The 19,860-nt window shown below is 40.1% G+C and overlaps 1 protein-coding gene across 9 annotated transcripts in view; it reads left to right on the top strand.

Moving 5' to 3' along the window:
- Positions 1 to 19,860, top strand: part of SLC38A1 (solute carrier family 38 member 1) — a 69,307-nt gene that overhangs the window by 11,857 nt on the left and 37,590 nt on the right. For 5 of the 9 annotated variants that reach the window (XR_005380075.1, XM_038577428.1, XM_038577427.1 and 2 more), the window contains exons 2-5: positions 5,256 to 5,370; positions 8,666 to 8,882; positions 18,822 to 18,897; positions 19,190 to 19,305. Coding sequence is in view for 8 of the 9 variants with exons in the window: in XM_038577428.1 (XP_038433356.1) it covers positions 8,761 to 8,882; positions 18,822 to 18,897; positions 19,190 to 19,305 (314 nt within the window). In the remaining variant the exon portion in view is untranslated. Of the gene's footprint in view, positions 1 to 5,255; positions 5,371 to 7,357; positions 7,460 to 8,665; positions 8,883 to 18,821; positions 18,898 to 19,189; positions 19,306 to 19,860 lie in introns of all 9 variants that reach the window. The other 4 variants (XM_038577432.1, XM_038577431.1, XM_038577434.1 and 1 more) reach the window with 1 other exon arrangement.

Here is a 19,860-nt window from a genome sequence, read left to right as displayed (position 1 = left end):
GTCAATGGACATCTGGACTTTTTCCATATTTTGGCTTTTGTGGACATTGCTGCTATAAACATTGGGGTGCATGTGCCCCTTTGAATCCCTATGTTTATATCCTTTGGATAAATAGCTAATAGTGCAACTGCTGGGTCATAGGGTAGTATATAGCAATACAGGCCTTTCTTAAGAAACAGGAAAAGTCTCAGATACACAACCTAACCTAACACCTAAAGGAGCTGGAAAAAGAACAGCAAATAAAGCCAAAATCCAGCAGGAGAATAGAAACAATAAAGATCAAAGCAGAAATCAATGATATAAAAATAAAAAAAATAGTAGAACAGGTCAATGAAACTAGGAGCTGGTTCTTTGAAAGAATTAGTAAGATCAATGAACCCCTAGACAGAGTTACCAAAAGAAAAGAGAAAGGACCCAAATAAATAAAATCATGAATGAAAGAGGAGAGTTCACAACCAACATTGCAGAAATAAAAGCAATTATAAGAGAATCTTATGAGTAATTATATGCCAACAGATTAGGCAATCTGGAAGAAATAGATGCATTCCTAGAAACATATAAACTACCAAAACTTGGGCAGCCCCGGTGGCTCAGCGGTTTAGTGCCGCCTTCAGCCCAGGGCATAATCCTGGAGACCCGGGATCAAGTCCCATGTCAGGCTCCACGCAGGCTCTCTCTCTCTCTGTGTCTCATGAATAAATAAATAAAATCTTTAGGAAAAAAAAAAAAAAAACCTACCAAAACTGAAACAGGAAGAAATAGAAAACCTGAACAGACCCATAAGCCCTAAAGAAATCAAAGCAGTAATCAAAAATCTCCCAACAGACAGAAGTCAGGTGGCTTCCCAGGGGACTTCTACCAAACATTTAAAGAAGAATGAATACCTATTCTTCTGAAGCTGTTTCAAAAAATAGAAATGGAAGGAAAACTTCCAGACGCATTCTATGAGGCCAGGATTACCTTGATCCCCAAACCAAAGACCCCGCCAAAAAGAATTACAGACCAATATCCCTGATGAACATGGATGCAAAAACTCTCACAAAGATACTAGTTAATTGGGTCCAACAGTACATTTTTTAAAAGATTTTATTTATTTATTCATGAGAGACACACACAGAGAGAGAGAGGGAGAGGCAGAGACATAGGCAGAGGGAGAAGCAGGCCCAATGCAGGGAACGTGATGTGGGACTCAATCCTGGGACTCCAGGATCACGCCTCTGGCCAAAGGCAGATGCTAAACTGCTGAGCCACCCAGGGATCCCCCAACAGTACATCAATAGGATCATTCACCATGACCAAGTAGGGTTCGTTCCTTGGCCACAAGGGTGGTCCAACATCGGCAAATCAGCCAGTGTGATACACCACATTAATAAAAGAAAGGATAAGAACCATATGATCTGCTCAATAGATGCAGAAAAAGGATTTGACAAAATACAGGATCCTTTCCTGATGAAAACTCTGCAGTGTAGGGATAGAGGGAATATACATCAATATCATAAAAGCCATATGGGAAAAACCCACAGCGAATATTATCCTCAATAGGGAAAAACTGAGAGCCTTTCCTCTAAGATCAGGAACACAACAGGGATGTCCACTGTCACCACTGTTGTTCAACACAGTACTGGAAGTCCTGGCCTCAGCAGTCAGACAACAAAAAGAAAAGTCATCCAAATTGGCAAAGAAGTAGTCAAACTTTCACTCTTCAGAGATGACATGTGATACTTTATGTAGAAAACCCATAAGACTCCACCCTAACATTGCTAGAACTGATAGAGAAATTCAGCAGTCACAGGATATAAAATCAGTGCACAGAAGTCCGTTGTATTTCTATACACTAAGCTTTTAACTGAGGTATAATTTATATACGATGCAATATTCAGATTGTAAGTATACTGTTTAATGAGTTTTGCCTACAACTTTAATATATCAGTTTATGTCCTGGTTTTATTACTCAAAGAAATATAAAATTGCCGGTCAGAATTTAGGCTTATCACACCAAGTTAATGCACCCTAGCCCAAAGCAAGAATACTTGACATTTTAGTCAACCTCTTGGGCCTCTTTGAGGCCTTTTGAGAAACAGAAAAGCAGTTCATAGATTGATATTTTCACCATCTAAGAGTCAGATGATCCAAAGATCTCAAATGGGTAAACCGGCTCAGTTATGGGAAGAGATGGCGGGAAGAATAGGAGCATCTTTGGCCTTAGGCCTCATGCTTTCTCAAAACTACTGACCTAACTACCATAATTGATTCTCAGCAGTTGAGCTAGGAGAGGTTTAATCTAATTAGTTTTACAGAATAAAAAACCAATAGTGATTCATAACAATTTTAAAATTAAGTGTATGTGACTGGATATTATTGATAGGAAGGAATTCTTGTCATTTTTTTAGGCTTGATAGTGATCTGCTGGTATTGTTTTATAAAAGTTTTCCTTCAGAGATATGTGCTGAAACATTTACAGGGGATAGGATGTCTGAAATCTGCTTTAAAATAATTCTCTGTGATGGTGGAAGTAAAACTTCAGTAAGACTGGCCTGCATTGATAATTGTTGAAGTCGTTTCACGGGGGTCCCTTATTCCATTCTATCTACTTGTGTATATGTTTAAAAGTTCCCATGATAAAACATTTAAAAGGGTGGGGGGAATAAAATTAATGACTATCAGTCAGGGTTTAGTTGCATGTAACAGAGATTTTTCTATGTATGGTAAGTGTAAGGGATTTAATACAGGCAATTAAGTGCCTGTAAAATTGTTGGAAAAGAAGACAGAGCAGGCTGGGTCTCTAGGAATAATTATGGGAATACCACCACTTAAAACTAGTCTGCTAAGGGAACTGCCACTTGCGTCTCCATCAGGAAGCCAGGAAACCATGAAGCCAGTTTCTCACTATCTCAGCTCCATGCTCCAGGAATACATCATTTGAGCCACACCTGATGATCAGGAGTCCATAGCTGCAGTTGTTGGTTCCAGAGCCATGTATTGCACCTGCTAGAATTGTACCAGCCAAATGGATGCCTTGCCCCCACCACTTTGCTCTCTGATTGGTGGAATCTGTATCAGACCTAGAACCCTAGCTGCAAAAGAGTGTGGGAAATGTAGCTCTCAAGTTGCCCTCATCTATAGAACTGGACTACAAGAAGTAGGAACAAATACTGAGCAGGCCAATCCACTAGAAAGTCTAGAAACTAGAAAGCAATTGAATTTGTATTTTTCCCAAGAAGTGATTTTTTTCTTTTTTTTTTTTTTATTGGAGTTCAATTTGCCAACATATAGCATAACACCCAGTGCTCATCCCGCCAAGTGCCCCCCTCAGTGCCCATCACCCAGTCACCCCAACCCCCCCGCCCACCTCCCCTTCCACTACCCCTTGTTCGTTTCCCAGAGTTAGGTGTCTCATGTGTTGTCACCCTCACTGATATTTTCACTCATTTCCTCTCCTTTCCCTTTATTCCCTTTCACTAATTTTTATATTCCCCAAATGAATGAGACTATATAATGTTTGTCCTTTTCTGATTGACTTATTTCACTCAGCATAATACCCTCCAGGTCCATCCACGTCGAAGCAAATGGTGGGTATTTGTCGTTTCTAATGGCTGAGGAATATTCCATTGTATACATAGACCACATCCAAGAAGTGATTTTTGACATCGAGTTACAATATATTCTTTATAGTTTGGCTTTCCCTATACAGTATTTTATTTTATCTTATTTTATTTTGTTTAGTTTTAAGTAGGCTCCATGCCCAATGTGGAGCCCAGTGTGGAGCTTGAGCTCACAACCCTGAGATCAAGACCTGAGTTGAGATCAGGAGTTGGATGCTTAACCGATTGAGCCACCCAGGCATCCCCCCTACAGTCTTTTAATCAGCTTTTACCAAACCTATAAAACTTCTGTTCCTCAAGAACATGTCCCTTGCTCCCTCTGCTCTAGCTAGGTTCATCTGAATGGTCGTGTAAGGCTGTTCTGTGTACATTTGGCATGTGCTGTTCCCAGTACAAGTAACGCCTTCCCAATCCCCCATCTAAGTCTCCTTGTTTTTAGATACAGCTCAAGGCCTAACTTTGTAAACTCTTTCCTAATTTCTCCAGGCCCTATTTTTTCCTTCCTTCCTTCCTTCCTTCCTTCCTTCCTTCCTTCCTTCCTTCCTTCCTTCCTTCCTTCCTTCCTTCCTTCCTTCCCTCCTTCCCTCCTTCCCTCCTTCCCTCCTTCCTTCCGTACACCTGTAAGCATGCATATCTCTGAAACCTCTGGATTTATTCTTTGCTCTATCATAGAGTTAGCAGATATTTTATGGTATGCTGTCACCTTATATGGGATAGTCTGCTCGCTTATATAGGGCTTAAGCAATGTAAGGCCAGACGAGTTTCTCTATCTTCTTTGATATGTAACACCATGAAGAGTAGAGACTTACATATTTCACGTTGCTCTAATTTTACTATTGGTAAAGTATACCAATAGGCATACCGAGATAATGTTTGCTCAAGAGTACCTCACGAGATTGTGGTAAAGGACCAAAGATATTCTGTGCCGATTAAACTTTAATTTGCAGGGGATCCCTGCGTGGCTCAGCTGTTTAGCACCTGCCTATGGCCCAGGGCGCGATCCTGGAGTTCTGGAATCAAGTCCCGCGTTGGGCTCCCAGTATGGAGCCTGCTTCTCCCTCCTCCTGTGTCTCTGCCTCTCTCTCTATCATTCATAAATAAATAAATAAATAAATAAATAAATAAATAAATAAATAAATAATTCTTTAAAAAAAACCTTTAATTTGCAGCCTATTATAAATATTGAGAGATTGTAATTATGGTTGGGCGAACATCAAGATCTTCACACAATAACCCTGGTAGGCCTTTTAATTAATTCTGTTGTCTGATAATCGCCTCAGTAATTTCAGTGAAGCTCTCATTCTTTGCTTCTTGAACTCAGCCTGCATTTCCTGCCTGTGCTGTTGACCATGTTCTCCTTCATTGAGAAGTCTCAGCTCAGTGCCCCCACCCCCCGCCCCCCGTCACTTGTCTGCCAAGCAGTGTGGCTGTCCAGATGGAAAGGGCTGGATGTCAGCTTATAGCACAGTCCAGCAGATAAGCAAGCATTTGCAGCAATGGTGTAGCCCCGTGTTCACTATCTCAACCTAACTCAGGAGAGGAGATCGTATCTTGTTAAGCAAAAAAAATGAAATGTTTTCGAGACTCTATGATATGATTTCCATTTTTGTAAATGTAGACCTATTTTTTATTTGTACTCTTTTCATTTCACAGATATTTATTGAGTGCCTACTGTGTGCTCAGCACCATATCTATGTGCACAGAAGAGCCCCGGAAGGTCATACTCCAGTATATACACAGTGATCATCTCTGTTTGCTGACATAACAGGTGACTTTTTTCTGTTTACTTGCCCCCCCCCTTCCTTTGCATGCATGTTTCTTCTAATTTTTCTACCAAAGCCTATATTCTTTATTAATAAGGAACTAATGTGGTTTTAGAAAAGATACCTGTTCTCCAAAATGCTTATAAGGTAATGCAACATGAGGAAAAGTAGGTTAAAAACAATCTAAAATCCCAATGTTAAAAAAAAAGGAGGGGGGAGAGAAGGAACTAGAGAGGGAGAAAGAAAAATCAGGAAAGGAAAATGAAGAAAAAAGAAGAAGAGGGGAGAGGAAGTACACCAGAGTCTAATAGTGGCCCAGTTTTGGGTGGTGGGATCTCTTTTGCAAGGCCTGGTTCTGAAGACTCCCTGGTATGTATTAGTTTTAGAATAAGAAAAAAAAAAATGTCTTTTTCAAGGGCTGGTCCAAATGTGACTTTTCTGTGAAGCTGCCTCAGATTCTTGAATTTGACCTTTCTCAAACTTTGAAATCCCTTCATCATCGAGCCTCAGTAAATAGATGATAAATTGAACAGTGAGGAATTTCTAAGTGTGGCCTCAGCCTTGGTGAGAGGTGTCACTAACTTTGTTAATTTACCCAGTTTTGCAGTTTTCATTTTCAAGAACGAGTTAGATTTCAGATAGGTTATTTCATAACAATAAAAATTTATTCTTGGGGAGCCCAGGTGGCTCAGCAGTTTAGCGCCACCTTCAGCCCAGGGCATGATCCTGGGAGTCCCGGGATCGAGTCCCATGTCGGCTCCCTGCATGGAGCCTGCTTCTCCCTCTGCCTGTGTCTCTGCCTCTCTCTCTCTCTCTCTCTCTCTGTGTCTCTCATGAATAAATAAATAAAATAAAATAAATTTATTAAAAAAAAAAGATTAGGACACAGACAACACACAGGCAGCAGAAAGACCATTGAGAACAGAGAGAAGCAGCGCTATCCACAAGCTGTGGACCATAGGCCTCAGAAGAAACAAAACTTGCTGACTCCTTGATCTTGGACTTCTAGGCTCCTTGACTGTGAAAAATTTTTTTCTGTGTAAGCCAAAGAAAAAAACATTTATTCTGTGTGATTAACTTAGTACTGGCATTTGCTTTATACTGACATCATCTTAGTGGCCAGGACTTCCTTTTTATGATGCTTTTGCCTTTTTTTTAATCCATTTATTTAATTGACCATCTATCTATATATATGTATGTTATTTGTACACACACACATACACATGTATATTGATATGAAAGTTTAAATTCAAACAGTAGACTCCAGATCTATTATTAGTCAACTTTTTCTCCCCTCAGAAAATTTTTGTCCAGCGTCCTCTTTCCTCCTGCTCTGTCAGAGGAGAGGACTCAGCCCAAATTGCAAACACCACCCACTGAATCAACTTTATACGAGCCCCGCAGTATCACTTCAGTAACACTTCAGACTCCGAGGGAAGTGATACAGAAAAGAGACCTTGTGGCAGGGCTCCTGGAAATCACCCAGTCTAGCCCATCTGTGTGGCTTTCATTAAGGCGGCCGACAAGAGTGCGTGTTAACACACTGCGACGTTTATAAAGAGGTTGTAAATGCTGCTGCTGTGTGAAGGCACTAAAAACAATTAGAGATGGGCCTAGTTGCTAGTACTACCATTCCAGCTAGAGAATCAGCCTAGGGAGATCTCCCACACCACCCAGGGAGACGTGGGGCTTGACCCTCCCTGCCCTGGCCTCCTGCTCTCCAGGAGAGGCCCTGCCCTGCAGGGAAGTGGAGCTCCCAGGACCTGAAGTATTAGGAAGTATTTTTTTTTTTTTTTAAGCCTATCTTCCCCAGTGGGCAGTGAGAATGTCTTCACCAGCAGGGGACAGCAATGGCCCCCTCTCCCTGGGGGTGTGGTAGGAAGCTCCAGGCCCCCACTGCAAGGTCCGTCTATCCTGGCCCCAAAAGGCAGGGGCAGTCTAGCACGCCAGTGCCGCAGGTTTAAAATGTATTTTCATTGGCTTTGTCTCCAGTCTCGTCCATGCCTGGTTTCTAGGGTTTTCCCCATCCCCTCATTTGGGGGTCCAGACTCAAGAGGACAGGTGTAAAGGGGAACAGAGGTCACCGGCACTGAGGTGAGTCTCCCTGTTGGAAGTTGTAAAGGATCCTGGAACCAAGGGAATTTCATGCTAGATAGGAGTCGGTACGAACAAAAAGGAATACTGCGTGCCTTGGTTGTGGGAAAGTGAACAGTCTTAAAAAATGATCATTCTGAGGTATTTTCTACGGGTCCTGAAAATTTTGTCAATTAGCAAAATACTGGTTGGGATGTACCGGGATGCTTACCTGGGCACATTAGGGTTTTGACTCTTAACTAGGCTATAGTCAGCTTATGGAATTCAGGATCAGACAAAGTATCATCCAAAGGGGTTTGCCTTTGGTGGTAAAAAGAAAAAAAAAAAAAAAAACACAAACTTTCTTGTTTTTCTGCTTCATTCCCTGGTGTCCATCACCTCATCGAGATGACCGTGGTGAGGTTCCTGTATATACATACATAGGCCTTACTTTTCAGGTCACATCTAGCTCTTTTTGGTTGCCACCTGCTTAATTTGTGATGTGTCGGAAGCTCTTTTTCCCCTTATATGCCATCAAAATGTAAGTCCCAGTCATCCATGTAGGGCAGACTAGGAACTCTACAAGTCTTTTGTTTCTGGAGAGGAAATACAGTTTTAGGTAGATTAACCTAAATCCCCTGAGTATGAGTTTTTAATTCCCTAATTCCCCAACATGGAGTGATTTCATGGAAGAGATTGATTTAATCTCTTGCAGTTGATGGATAAAGTGTTTGCTAAATTTCAAAACACAGGTTTGTCCTTTGCTGCTTGACCTCCAGGTTGGGTAGTTGATCCCTCATGATGCCATTTTTTGAGGATTCGCATTTTTATTAAACGAGGATTGCTAGATCAGAGGTGCTTTTGTGTCTGTGTAGTCTGCACCCATTATGTGTGTGCCCTGTGATGGGATGCATTAAAATAACTGCATCCCTTTCCTTTTAAACAGTTTCATAAAAGGCATCTATAATGCCTGGAGTTGACTTGGTATTCCTATAAATGTGAACGGGAAAATTATGGGACAGGACTCATTTTGTAGTTATAAAGAGGGGAGAGTTATGACAGGCATAAAATTTAGAGATAAGCCTCTATAACTTGATGTACAAAGACTGCTCAAATGCATTGAATAGCAAAATGTATAAATTATCAGTAAGTTGACTATTGTTTACTTGTCACAGTTTAATCAGTAGTGATATTCATATGTTTATTTTTTATTGTGTTGTATTTTAGGGGTGTCAAGCTTATATTTTTGCTGCTATCCATTTGTAATACACTCAGAGCAGAATTTGGACTAATTTTTTGACTATCGATACTACTTTCTAAACATGATGCATTTCAAAAGTGGACTCGAATTAACTGAGTTGCAGAACATGACAGTGCCCGAGGATGATAACATTAGCAACGATTCCAATGATTTCACCGAAGTAGAAAATGGTCAGATAAATAGGTGAGTATTTCTCAGCTAACACTCTCAACCCTATGAAAGAAATGTCTCTAAAATATTATTCTGGTGTTAGGTTATTCTCCTGAATTATTCATTACTAAAGTTATGCTCCATTTGAAGACGTAATTTGAATTTCTTATGTGACATCTGTTGGGCACAGTCTGCAATAGCAAATGAAGCAAATAGGAAAGTAATTTATTCATCCTTTCAAATGTTTCAATTGAGTCTAATAAAAATATATAAATACACTGGACCCCAACCAGACCTAACTTTTCAAAAGCTCTATGCTTGTGAATCAGACAGGCTGCTAGAATTTTGCTGCATCTCATATCTGAGCATGTACTACAGTCATCTGCCCTCACCCACATTTTTACTAACAGTCAACATCCCATTTGCCAATGATCCCATTTTAAAACTGCAAATACAGCTTTACAAGCATGATGTCTATCACAGATTTTAAATAGTAATAATAATAGTTGAGCCCCAGTAGTTCTCTGAGAAACTGTAGTAGGGAATTAGTACATGAAACAGAAAGAGAAGAGAGCATGAGTGGGAGGAGGTAGATGGGAGGCAGGTGGGAAGAGTCTGCCCCAAAAGCTCTCAGCCCCAGTCATGACCTCAGCAGGTCCTTGCAACTCTTGGGTCTTATGTTTCTTAAGTTAGAAGAGAAGGACTGATGTCTTTTTTTCCCTCTTTTTTAAGTGATCTGGGCCATTCTCTGACATGCTGATTTTATAGCCAGTGTCTGTGGATCATTTCACAGGAAGCTCTCTAGCTTGGGACTCAGTGATGTGGTCTGTTTAAAGCATGTAGCCTCCTAAAAGGCCAGGGGAAGACAGTGGAATAGACAGGACCACTTACTAGAACATTCCAGAGATGTACATATTTGGGGGGTGATCAGACGGAAATGGGATGGAAGAAGATGAAAACCTACAACAGCTAACCAGGCATCTTTGTGGAAATTGTTTCTGGAAATCTGCTCTATGTTTTAATATGGTGTGCAATTGGAAGGCCTGCTGAGCCCTCAGCTGTGGTCATCACAAACTCAAAAGTTCCAGCCCTGCTTCTCCCTTTTCTCTTCCCTAAATGTTCTCAGAGGTTAAGTGTGCAACCCAGACACTTCCTCATTATCATCCAAGTACCATTCACTGGGTTGTGACATATCTTACTGTTGGAATTAAATTTGCTTCTTGGACTTTTTCTGAGTAATTATCAATAATGACTACCATTTCTTGAGTGCCAAGTATTTTTTGCATATATTGCCATTTTTCCTTATAACATTCTTTTGCAAATAAGGAAAAATTTAAAATGCATTTTACAAATCAGGATGCTGGGACTCAGAAATAAAATAACTTGCCCAATAGTGCACACAGGTTCTGTCAGAAATCCCCGTCTTTCTGTTCTATGCTGCTGCCTCCGACTATTGGGGCATTAATGAAAAAAGGGTAGTCTTTCCCAGTTTTATTAAAATACCAATGCTATTTTAAGCTGCGTACACCCGGAGTGTTCTGCAGTCACTACTGACCTCCACTTAACAGTGGATGGGAGTCCAACCATTTCACAAGACAGTTTAGTTTTATAATGAAGCTTCATTGATTGCCCAAGCAGTACAAACTGTAAGGACCTTAAAATGAGTCATTACAATGTTCAGTTTAGAATCTGAATTTGATCTTTAAAAGTTGTACTTAGTAAACTAAATATATTAAGTTGTTGAGGAGATTCCAGCTTGCAATAGCTGGAAGCACCCATTCTCGCCCATGGCTTGGGCACCTTGCCTGAGCTCACTTCCTCACAGACTGATTAAAGCAGTAAGTGGGTACAGCGGGAGAGCTGGCGGGTGTTGACCACTTGCTTTGTGGAATCTGGTTCTGCTACTGCAAATACAGTGTGATGCATTTCTTTCTTTATTTTATGTCCTCTCTTTCACTGACATAGTTCATGAATCTTGCTTCCTTTCTGGCTCCAGGACAATTCAAATTAAAAACAGCATATGGCAACATGAAGCCAAAAGAGGCCAATGAAAGAAACAAAAGATCCCCATCATGATTCCTGCAAAAGCTACACCTAAATACCTCTCACTCTTCTTGTGGCGTTTTCACATGGGAGTGAGGAAAGTAGGCTCAGTTATAGGAATCTAAGAGGGCCATCTGCCAAAACAGTGAACTTTTGGGGTCACGGTCCCTCTTTTTACAAAGCTAGAGAGAATGTGGAAAGCAAATATTGATCTCTGCTTACGTGGCATGTAACTGATGTCTTTGCCTGAGAACTCCCCCACTAGGGTACTGTAAGAGTCATCTTTTTAAGTTTAGTTAAAAATAGAGTAGAGCCATCCGGGTATTAGAACTCCTGCCCTTATTCCAGTTCAGTTGTTTTATTTCATGCCCTAATTTTGGGGTTGTAGTCATAGAAATCTCTACCTAAAACAGCAAAACCTTTCGAAATGTCCATGGGACCAGTACTGCTGACATTTTAATGTGCATACTCAACACCTGGAAGCCTTGTTAAAATGCGGATTCTGGTTCGGGAGGTCTGTGATGGGGCCTGAGATTCTATTTCAGGGCCTGAGATTCATATTCATGTATGTTATGCCCATGTTGTTGATCCAGGGACCACACTTCAGAGAGGCAGGCTCTAGACTCTTTTTCTGGATGTGAGCTTCTTGACAGAGCCATCTTAGTCATCTTTATATCTCTTATACCTTGTAATGATATGATAATAGTGCCTGGTACAGGGTGGATGTTACAAAATATTGGTTAAATGAGAGAGAGACAGTCACAAACAGAGAGAACAGTTAGTGCATGGTTTGGATTGGGATTCAATCAGTAGACCTTGTGCTTTGAGCCTTAGTTCTATCCCTGTGAGACAGGGATAATAATAATACCTTACCTCATGGGATCGTTGGGGAATATTAAATGCAATACTGTTATACTGTTTATAGGTTAAGAATAGGTTAAGACTCTGGGGCAGCCCGGGTGGCTCAACGGTTTGGCGCCGCCTTCAGCCCAGGACGGGATCCCAGAGTCCCAGGATCGAGTCCCGCCTCTGCCTGTGTCTCTGCCTCTCTCTCTCTGTGTCTCTTGTGAATAAATAAATAAAATCTTAAAAAGAAAAAAAAAGTTAAAAAAAAAAAAAAAGAATTCAGGCTCTGCATCCAGCCTGCTCAGGTTCAAATCCTGGCTCAGCACTTTACTTACTAGCGATGTCACTTTGGTCAAGTTACTTAATTTCTCTAAAATGGGACTAATGATAGTACTGATCACATGTAATGATTGTGAAAATAGATGAGCAAATCCATGTACAGTGTTTGGCAGAGTGTCTGGCAATAGTAAGACTTTTAGTTTAGTAGGAGAAAAGTTTGTATCAATAATAGGGCAACCCTCTTTCCTTGGGAAGCACTTCTGTGTTCTCCACTCCGAGGAATAACAATTTCGCTTTAGCTTTTGTTTTTTTTTTGTTTTTTTTTTTATCGCTTTAGCTTTTGGAGGGTTGCTGGTTATTGTTACCTTAAAGCTGTTGAAATACTAAAGTTGTCAAAATATTCATAGATTATCCCAGCTGTATCCATGAGAATATTCATGTATGTTATCTATTCTTGTTCTGGTCTTTATGTAGAGTTAGTATTGTTATGACCCCAGAAAAGTCTTTAAGATTTTTCTTGAAAGAATCCGGGACAACTCTTGTCACTATACCCTGCATCAGCCTTTGTTTGTTTCGATCCCTCTGTATCTTCCAGAAGAATTTATGTACTAAATTCGTATCATTTGGAAGGACGCTTGAGAATGTACTATCTTTTCTACATGTTAAGGACGAAGTTTCCACAACTTCTGTCTTCAGTTTTCATGTCAGAAAATTCTTTCCTTGCTTTAATGGCTTCTGTTCCCTTTCTTTTCAGTAGAGTTTGACTGTCAGGTAAGGCTTTGTTTACCCTCTAGTCTTTTATTTTTTTAAGTTTTTTAACTTCCTTTTCCTTTTTAATAGAGTGTTAGAATTTCGGTTAAGAACTAGCAAAGGTCATTTAAGTTCAAGTTTTTTTTAAGTTATTTATTTATTCATTTAAAATAATTCAAGTATAGTTAACAAACATTATATTAGTTTTGAGTGTGCAATATAGTGATTCAGCAATTCTTCAGCAATTCTATACATTATTCAGTGCTTATCACTAATCACTGTCCTCCTAATCCCCTTCACCTATTTCCCCCATCCCCCCCAAGCCCCTCCCCTCTGGTGACCTTTGGTTTGTTTTCTATAGTTAAGAATCTGTTTTTTGTCTCTTTGTTTCTTAAATTCCACATATGAGTAAAATCATACTGTATTAGTCTTTCTCTGACATTGTACTTAGCACTATACCCTTTAGGTCCATCCACGTTGTTGTGAATGGCAAGATTTCATTCTTTGTTGTGTGTGGCTCTTTGTATGTACCTTATCTTCTTTATCCATCCCATCTATGGATGGATGCTTGGGTCCCTTCCATAATTTGGCTATCCTAAATAATGCTGCAATAAACATAGGGGTGCATATATCTTTTCAAATTAGTTTTTGTATTCTTTGGGTAAATACCCAGTAGGGGAATTACTGGATCATATGGTAATTATTATTATTATTTTTTTAATAAATTTATTTGTTATTGGTGTTCAATTTACCAACATACAGAATAACACCCAGTGCTCATCCTGTCAAGTGCCCCCCCCCCAGTGCCCATCACCCATTCACCCCCACCCCCAGCCCTCCTCCCCTTCCACCACCCCTAGTTCGGTTCCCAGAGTTAGGAGTCTTTATGTTCTGTCTCCCTTTCTGATATTTCCCACACATTTCTTCTCCCTTCCCTTATATTCCCTTTCACTATTATTTATATTCCCCAAATGAATGAGAACATATAATGTTTGTCCTCCGATGGACTTACTTCACTCAGCAGTAATTCTATTTTTGATTTATTTTATTTAATTTTTTGAGGAACCTCCATACTGTTTCCCAGAGTGGCCACACCAGTTTCCATTCCCATCAACAGTGTGTGAGGGTTCCTTTTTCTCCACATCTTCACCAATACTTATTGTTTCTTGTTTTTTATTTTAGCCATTCTGACAGGTGTGAGGTGATATCTGTGGTTTTGATTTGCATTTCCCTGATGATGAGTGATATCGAGCATCTTTTCATGTGTCTGTTGGCCATCTGGATCTGTCTTCTCTTTAAATGCCTTCTGTTTCTTTCATTCTTTCATGTTTTCCAATCTCTTTGTTACTTCTTTCCTCCAGTTCTCTCTTCCTTTTCCTTTTTAATAGAGTGTTAGAATTTCGGTAAAGAACTAGCAAAGGTCATTTAGGTTCAAGCACTCATCTCTTTTGTGTTATGAATCCTCAAATGAAACACTATCATCTAGTAAGAACCTGATTGGTAGAGATTACAATAGGAAGATTATCTTCCTATCGTACAACCCATCCTTAATTGGATTGTTGTTGATTTATTTTTAGTTTTAAATAACTGCTCTGTATTTCTCTCCTCCTTTCACACTATCTCAGTATAACGCCTACATCCTTTTTAAGGCTTTGTCTATTGAAGGTCACCACGACAGCCACTGTAGGTTTTACTTTGTTTTGTTTTGGACACAGAACAATTGGTTCCCTAAGAGTTGTTGAATTCTGCTTTGTAGGTACAGACCGACCCAGTGGAAATTCTTCTTTTAATAATACTTCTATCGTCTGAGACCATATGTCAAAGGCACCTTCACCCATAGCCCATTTTTAAGTCAATAAAAAAGAAGTTTTATTCCTATTTCTTTGCCAGAGGTCAGTGGTTTTTAACATGCAATTGCATTTTTTTTTTAAATGGTGAGATAACAGGAACCTGTAATAAGCTGCATGACCTAGTTATTTTGAATGGACTTTTCCATTACAAAAAGGGTTGGTTTTATTTGTTTTAAAGACATTTACAGAAGTACAGAGCAAAGCTATAAAGACTACAGGGAAGAAAAATTTGGAACAATCAAAGGGAATAAAGAGGCTTTCTTTAAGTACTTCATTCTTGTGAGTTAGATTTCCCTGCAGCCTAAGCTACTCCACAGTTCCTTAAAAGAAGATGCCTATGCAGGTTATGGAGGGTCTTCTGAATTGCAGATGCATGGGCAGGTACGTATAAGGAGAGGGAGTGAGGGTGCCACATAACAGCTCAGGATGCAAAATGACCTCAGGGCTCAGTCTGTGCCACAGAAAAATAGTAAATAGGTCAGAGTCAGAAAACTCCATTTAGACCAAAGTATAAGAAGACTCATGGAAGGAGAGGGCTTTGAACTGGCAGGATGGTGCAGGCTAAGAGGAGGGTGGAGGGCCTTCTGAGGTGAGAGTGGATTCCTACTAGAGTTGATCCTTGAACAACATGGGCTTGAACTGCATGCGTCCAATTTAAAAAAAAAATTTTTTTTTAGTAAATACAGTACAGTCCTGTAAATGTAATTTCTCTTCCTCATGATTTTCTTCATAACGTTTTCTTTTCTCTAGCTTGCTTTCTTGTAAGAAAACAGTATGTAGCACGTATACAAAATGTGTGTTAATCAACTGTTCATGTGCTCGGTAAGGCTTCTGGCCAACAGTAGGCTATTAGGAGTTAAGTTTTGGGATATACTGCAGAATGCACTGGCCTTGCTTGTCTCAGTTCTCACTTCTCTTTGGAAGATCATTTTGAGGGTCAGGGGGAGCTGAGATTGGAGCATTGAGACAAAATTAAATTAAGCAATACCTAGAATTGCAGGGTAGGGAATCTGTCCTTGAAACTTTCTCAGTGGGGGAGCCAGTGAAGATTTTGGGGGAAAACCGATTAAGCCATGTGGCAGAAAGTAGACTGGGAGAAGCAGAACCAGGGAGGCGCCTGACACACATTTTTTTAATGTGCTTTGTAATGGTAACTCACTACCGCAGCTCTGAAAGTTAGTTTGGTTATTCTCATCCTGCAGAAGTCCTGCAGGGGAGACCTGGCAATCACGCAGGGACCTTATTCTTTATCCCATTCCATTGCACGGTGTTTGACCCTGGTAGACGCCCTTGGTGTCACGGTGCCTGTGTCCCATTCTTCTCTGCCCACCAGTCCTCTGCCACCAATTCTGAGGAGAGCTGCCGGGCTGGGAACTTGGGTCTGCCATAAGTTGGGTCGCCATTTACTGGTGTTTTGGGTGTCTTCTTTGAAAACATTGGGGGCTTTCCTCTTGATTTAAAAATAGTGGAAATGCTTTTTGGAAATCAAGTCCCTCTACAAGGAAGGCAAATGGGGGACCTTCTGGATAAAGATTTAGTTAGACTTGAGTTGGTTGTCAAAGTCAGTCTGATTAAATAATCTTTTGTGTAATAGCAACACTAAATAGGAGTCGCTTTCATCTTGGCAAGTCCAGCACCCATGTTTTTTGGGTCTGCCTGTGTGAAATGGAAGACAGCCTTCCTTTGCCTCTTTTCAGCCAGATCTATTAGCCTCAATTCTGTATAAAGATTTAAAATGTTAAGGGCAGGAGCACCTGGGCAGCTCAGTTGGTTAAGTGCCCAACCCCTGTGTCCTGGGATTGAGCCCCTTGGCGGGCTCTGTGCATGGTGGAGAGTCTGCTTGTCCCTCTCCCTGTCCTTCTACCTCTCCCCCCGCTCATGCTTGCAATCTCTCTCTCCCTCCCTCTGTCTCTCAGATAAATTAAATAAAATCGTTTTTAAAAAATGTTGAGGGCAAAAGGAGGGCCACACCAATCATTAATAACAATGCTATACAACTTCCAGATTGGTCTCCAAAGATACTGGTTTCCTGATGCCATTCTCTTGCTAAGAACCTGTAATACTGTTTCTTAGGCCTCTGCCTTTAAGTTTTGTCTGGCTAATTCTACCGATAGAAGCAGCTTTTCCTTCTCTGGATTCCTTATCTCGTCTGCCTTTTGCACAGCCAGACCTCCCTATTCTGGGTTTATCTGGGACAGTCTCTCCTACGTTTCAGGAGACGGAGATTCCCTTCTACTTCCTTTCGCTCTCTCACCCTAACAGGACAGGTTGCAGACACATCTGCCTAGATGCCAAAGGGATAAACTGCAGATTGTGCTGCTTATGTGAGGTGGTGGCCCCCCGGGGAAGTTCGTAGCCTGTGTGTCACCTCTCTTGAGGTTAGCTTGGCAAAATAAGGCGAACTTGGAGAAGTAAGAGAAGCCAGACCCCTTGGATCAAAGATGAGAAAAGGTAGCTAAATTAAACCAACATTGATGATATGTATCTTTCATTTAAAAAATGTTTTATTGTGAAATATAGCATCATTCAAAACATATATGAAAATGTAGTGCACAATTTAAAGATATCTGAGTCTTTAAAAAGCCCAATTCAAGTGGCTTTACGTTCATTGGTGAAAAATTCACTGTGACTAGTTCTTGCTAAAACTGGACAATCAAATTTTCAGAAGAGCTAAAAAGCATCCCTAAAGTGTCCTGCTAATCCATGTAGCAGTTTACCCATGAATGGACTTTTCTTTGACAATAACACTTGTTTTGTTAATGGAGATATTTTTAAAAAGATTTTATTTTAGAGAGAGAGAGAGTGCACACGAGCAGGGCAGGGGAGGGGCGCAGGGCAGAGGAGGGGCAGAGGGAAACCAAGAAGCAGACTCCCTGCTGAGTATGGAGCCCCACCGGTGGCTCAATCCCAGGACTCTGGGATCATGACTTGAGCTGAAGGCAGACACTTAACTGATTGAGCCACCCAGGTGCGCCAGGATTTTTTTCTAACTAGGCTCCAATGTGGGGCTTGAACTCAGGACTCTGAGATCAAGCAAGACCTGAGTTGAGATCAAGAGTTAGCTGCTCAACCAACTGAGCCACCCAGGCACCATGGGAATTTTTTTTTTTTAATTACGAATTTAGACCATAAAGTTCTCATATTAATCATGAATATATTTGATAGTTCTTAGAGCTTTCTGAATTCCTGTTTCTATACGTTTGTATATACTTTACTCTAGGCAGCCTGTCTGAATCTTTCCATCCCAACTTAAGTCCCACCTCCTTGGTGGTGAGTAGTGATTAGCATCTATTGCTGTTACTCTGTGCCTGGAGCTGTACTGATGTTTTACTCATGCTCTCTTACTTAATGCTATGAGATAATGGAATAGAGTTACTCCCACTTCACAGATGAGAAAACGGAGGTAGCATGGCTCATATCTCAGTCCCTCAGAGCTAGTGAGGATTCGAGCTCAAGTTCTAAATGCCATGCTTTCTTAAAGCCCTAACTGTCCCTCACCATGGACTATATGCCCTGCCTTCCCCCTCACCATGATCTCTTAGCCTGAACTCATATAGCCTAGTGTCTGCATCATTTATTACATAGCCCCATGTCTCCCTTACCGTCTGGCCTGCTGACTTGCATATAGCAGTTGCTGAAGGAATGTTTGATGGGGAAAGAGTTATTTTCTTTTTTTGCAGCAGAGAGGGATGCTTATTTAAGTTTGTGCGCCAGGGATGTGAGCTCCGAAGGAGATCTGTTTCCAGTATTCTTTTAAAATGCCAGCTTTATAGTATCCTTGACATCATCTAATTTTCAGTTAGAGAAAAATCTATGTGAAAGTTAACTTATAGTGCGTATAGTGTTTTAATTTATTAGTATTGAAATGATTTGAGATTATTCTTTTTGATGAAGGTGGTTGTCTTTCATTTCATCTAAAGATGGACACCTGCTACTATCAGTGTTTTCTACTAAGTAGAGCGAGGGGTATAGAAACAAATGAAGCAAAGATCTGCCCTTGGAGACTCAGTTTATTTGGTAAAACAAGAGCGTAGACAACTATTACGGGCAAAGAACAAAGCAAACAAAACAGAAAAGTGGTTGAATAGGGCAGTAAACTCTTAAGTAACCCTCTCATGACTTTTTATGTGTGATATCTTGATAAGTTATAATTTTAAGCTTCAATCATCAGTGTGATGTTAAATTATTATACATGTCTTTACAGCAAGTTTATTTCTGATCGCGAAAGTAGAAGAAGTCTCACCAACAGCCATTTGGAGAAAAAGAAATGTGATGAATATGTAAGTGTCATCATAATAAAGTATGTTTATTTGTTTTAATCACATAAATTGGGACAGATGTTTTTAAATCGTGTAGCATAATACCCCAAGTACAGCTATTTATATTCACCAGGGTATTCCTCTGATCCTGTGTATTTTCTCCCAAAACCCATTTTAGAAAATAAATAACTAGACCACTAAGGAAGTATTTCTTGAATTTTTTTTCTCCACTGGTTCCTAATAGTGCTTTAAAGACTTTGGCATGAGGTACTTTCTTGGGGACTGTTGTGCTTATGTGTGTCTCTTTGTTTAGATTCCAGGAACAACGTCCTTAGGAATGTCTGTTTTTAACCTAAGCAACGCCATTATGGGCAGTGGGATTTTGGGACTCGCCTTTGCCCTGGCAAACACCGGAATCCTACTTTTTCTGTGAGTTTTGACACTACAATACTTTCCATTTTAAAACTATTTTCTGTATGTTTCTGATCATATATGGAAGAAATTGGAAGTATTTCCGAATATTTCTTTTTATGTTTTTAGTAATTTGGTGAAGTCATGAGTACATACTTTTATATTATTTGTTGGAATGATTTTCCAAGTTGCGTCTAATGTTTATAAGAAAGTGGAAAAGAGGAAATCTTTTTATTTATCAAAAATACCAAAATAAGCCTTTATAAAAAGGATTAAAAGATTTCATAATAGCACTTTTGGTATTTTTGGATTCCTTACCTGTCACTTTAAATCTCAGCTAAAAGGTCAAAATATTTAGAGGTGTTTAATCCAGCCACTCACCACTTTGGTATTTGGATTGCAATGGAACATGTACCATATCCAAGGGTAATTGCAAATTTGTTTATAATAAATAGCCAAGAAGCACAGACGAGAAATTAGCATGTACTTTTCCTCTGAGAGTTAGTTAAAAGAAAATAGGCAATTTTGTTTTATATAACTTTTTCTCGCAGTGTTGAATGGGACTTTCTGCAG

Source organism: Canis lupus, chromosome 27 (assembly GCF_011100685.1).
Source record: "Canis lupus familiaris isolate Mischka breed German Shepherd chromosome 27, alternate assembly UU_Cfam_GSD_1.0, whole genome shotgun sequence".
NCBI classification, from domain to species: Eukaryota; Metazoa; Chordata; class Mammalia; order Carnivora; family Canidae; genus Canis; species Canis lupus.
The sequence above is the reverse complement of the archived record's forward strand: the minus strand, read 5'-3'. Positions and strand labels throughout refer to the sequence as shown.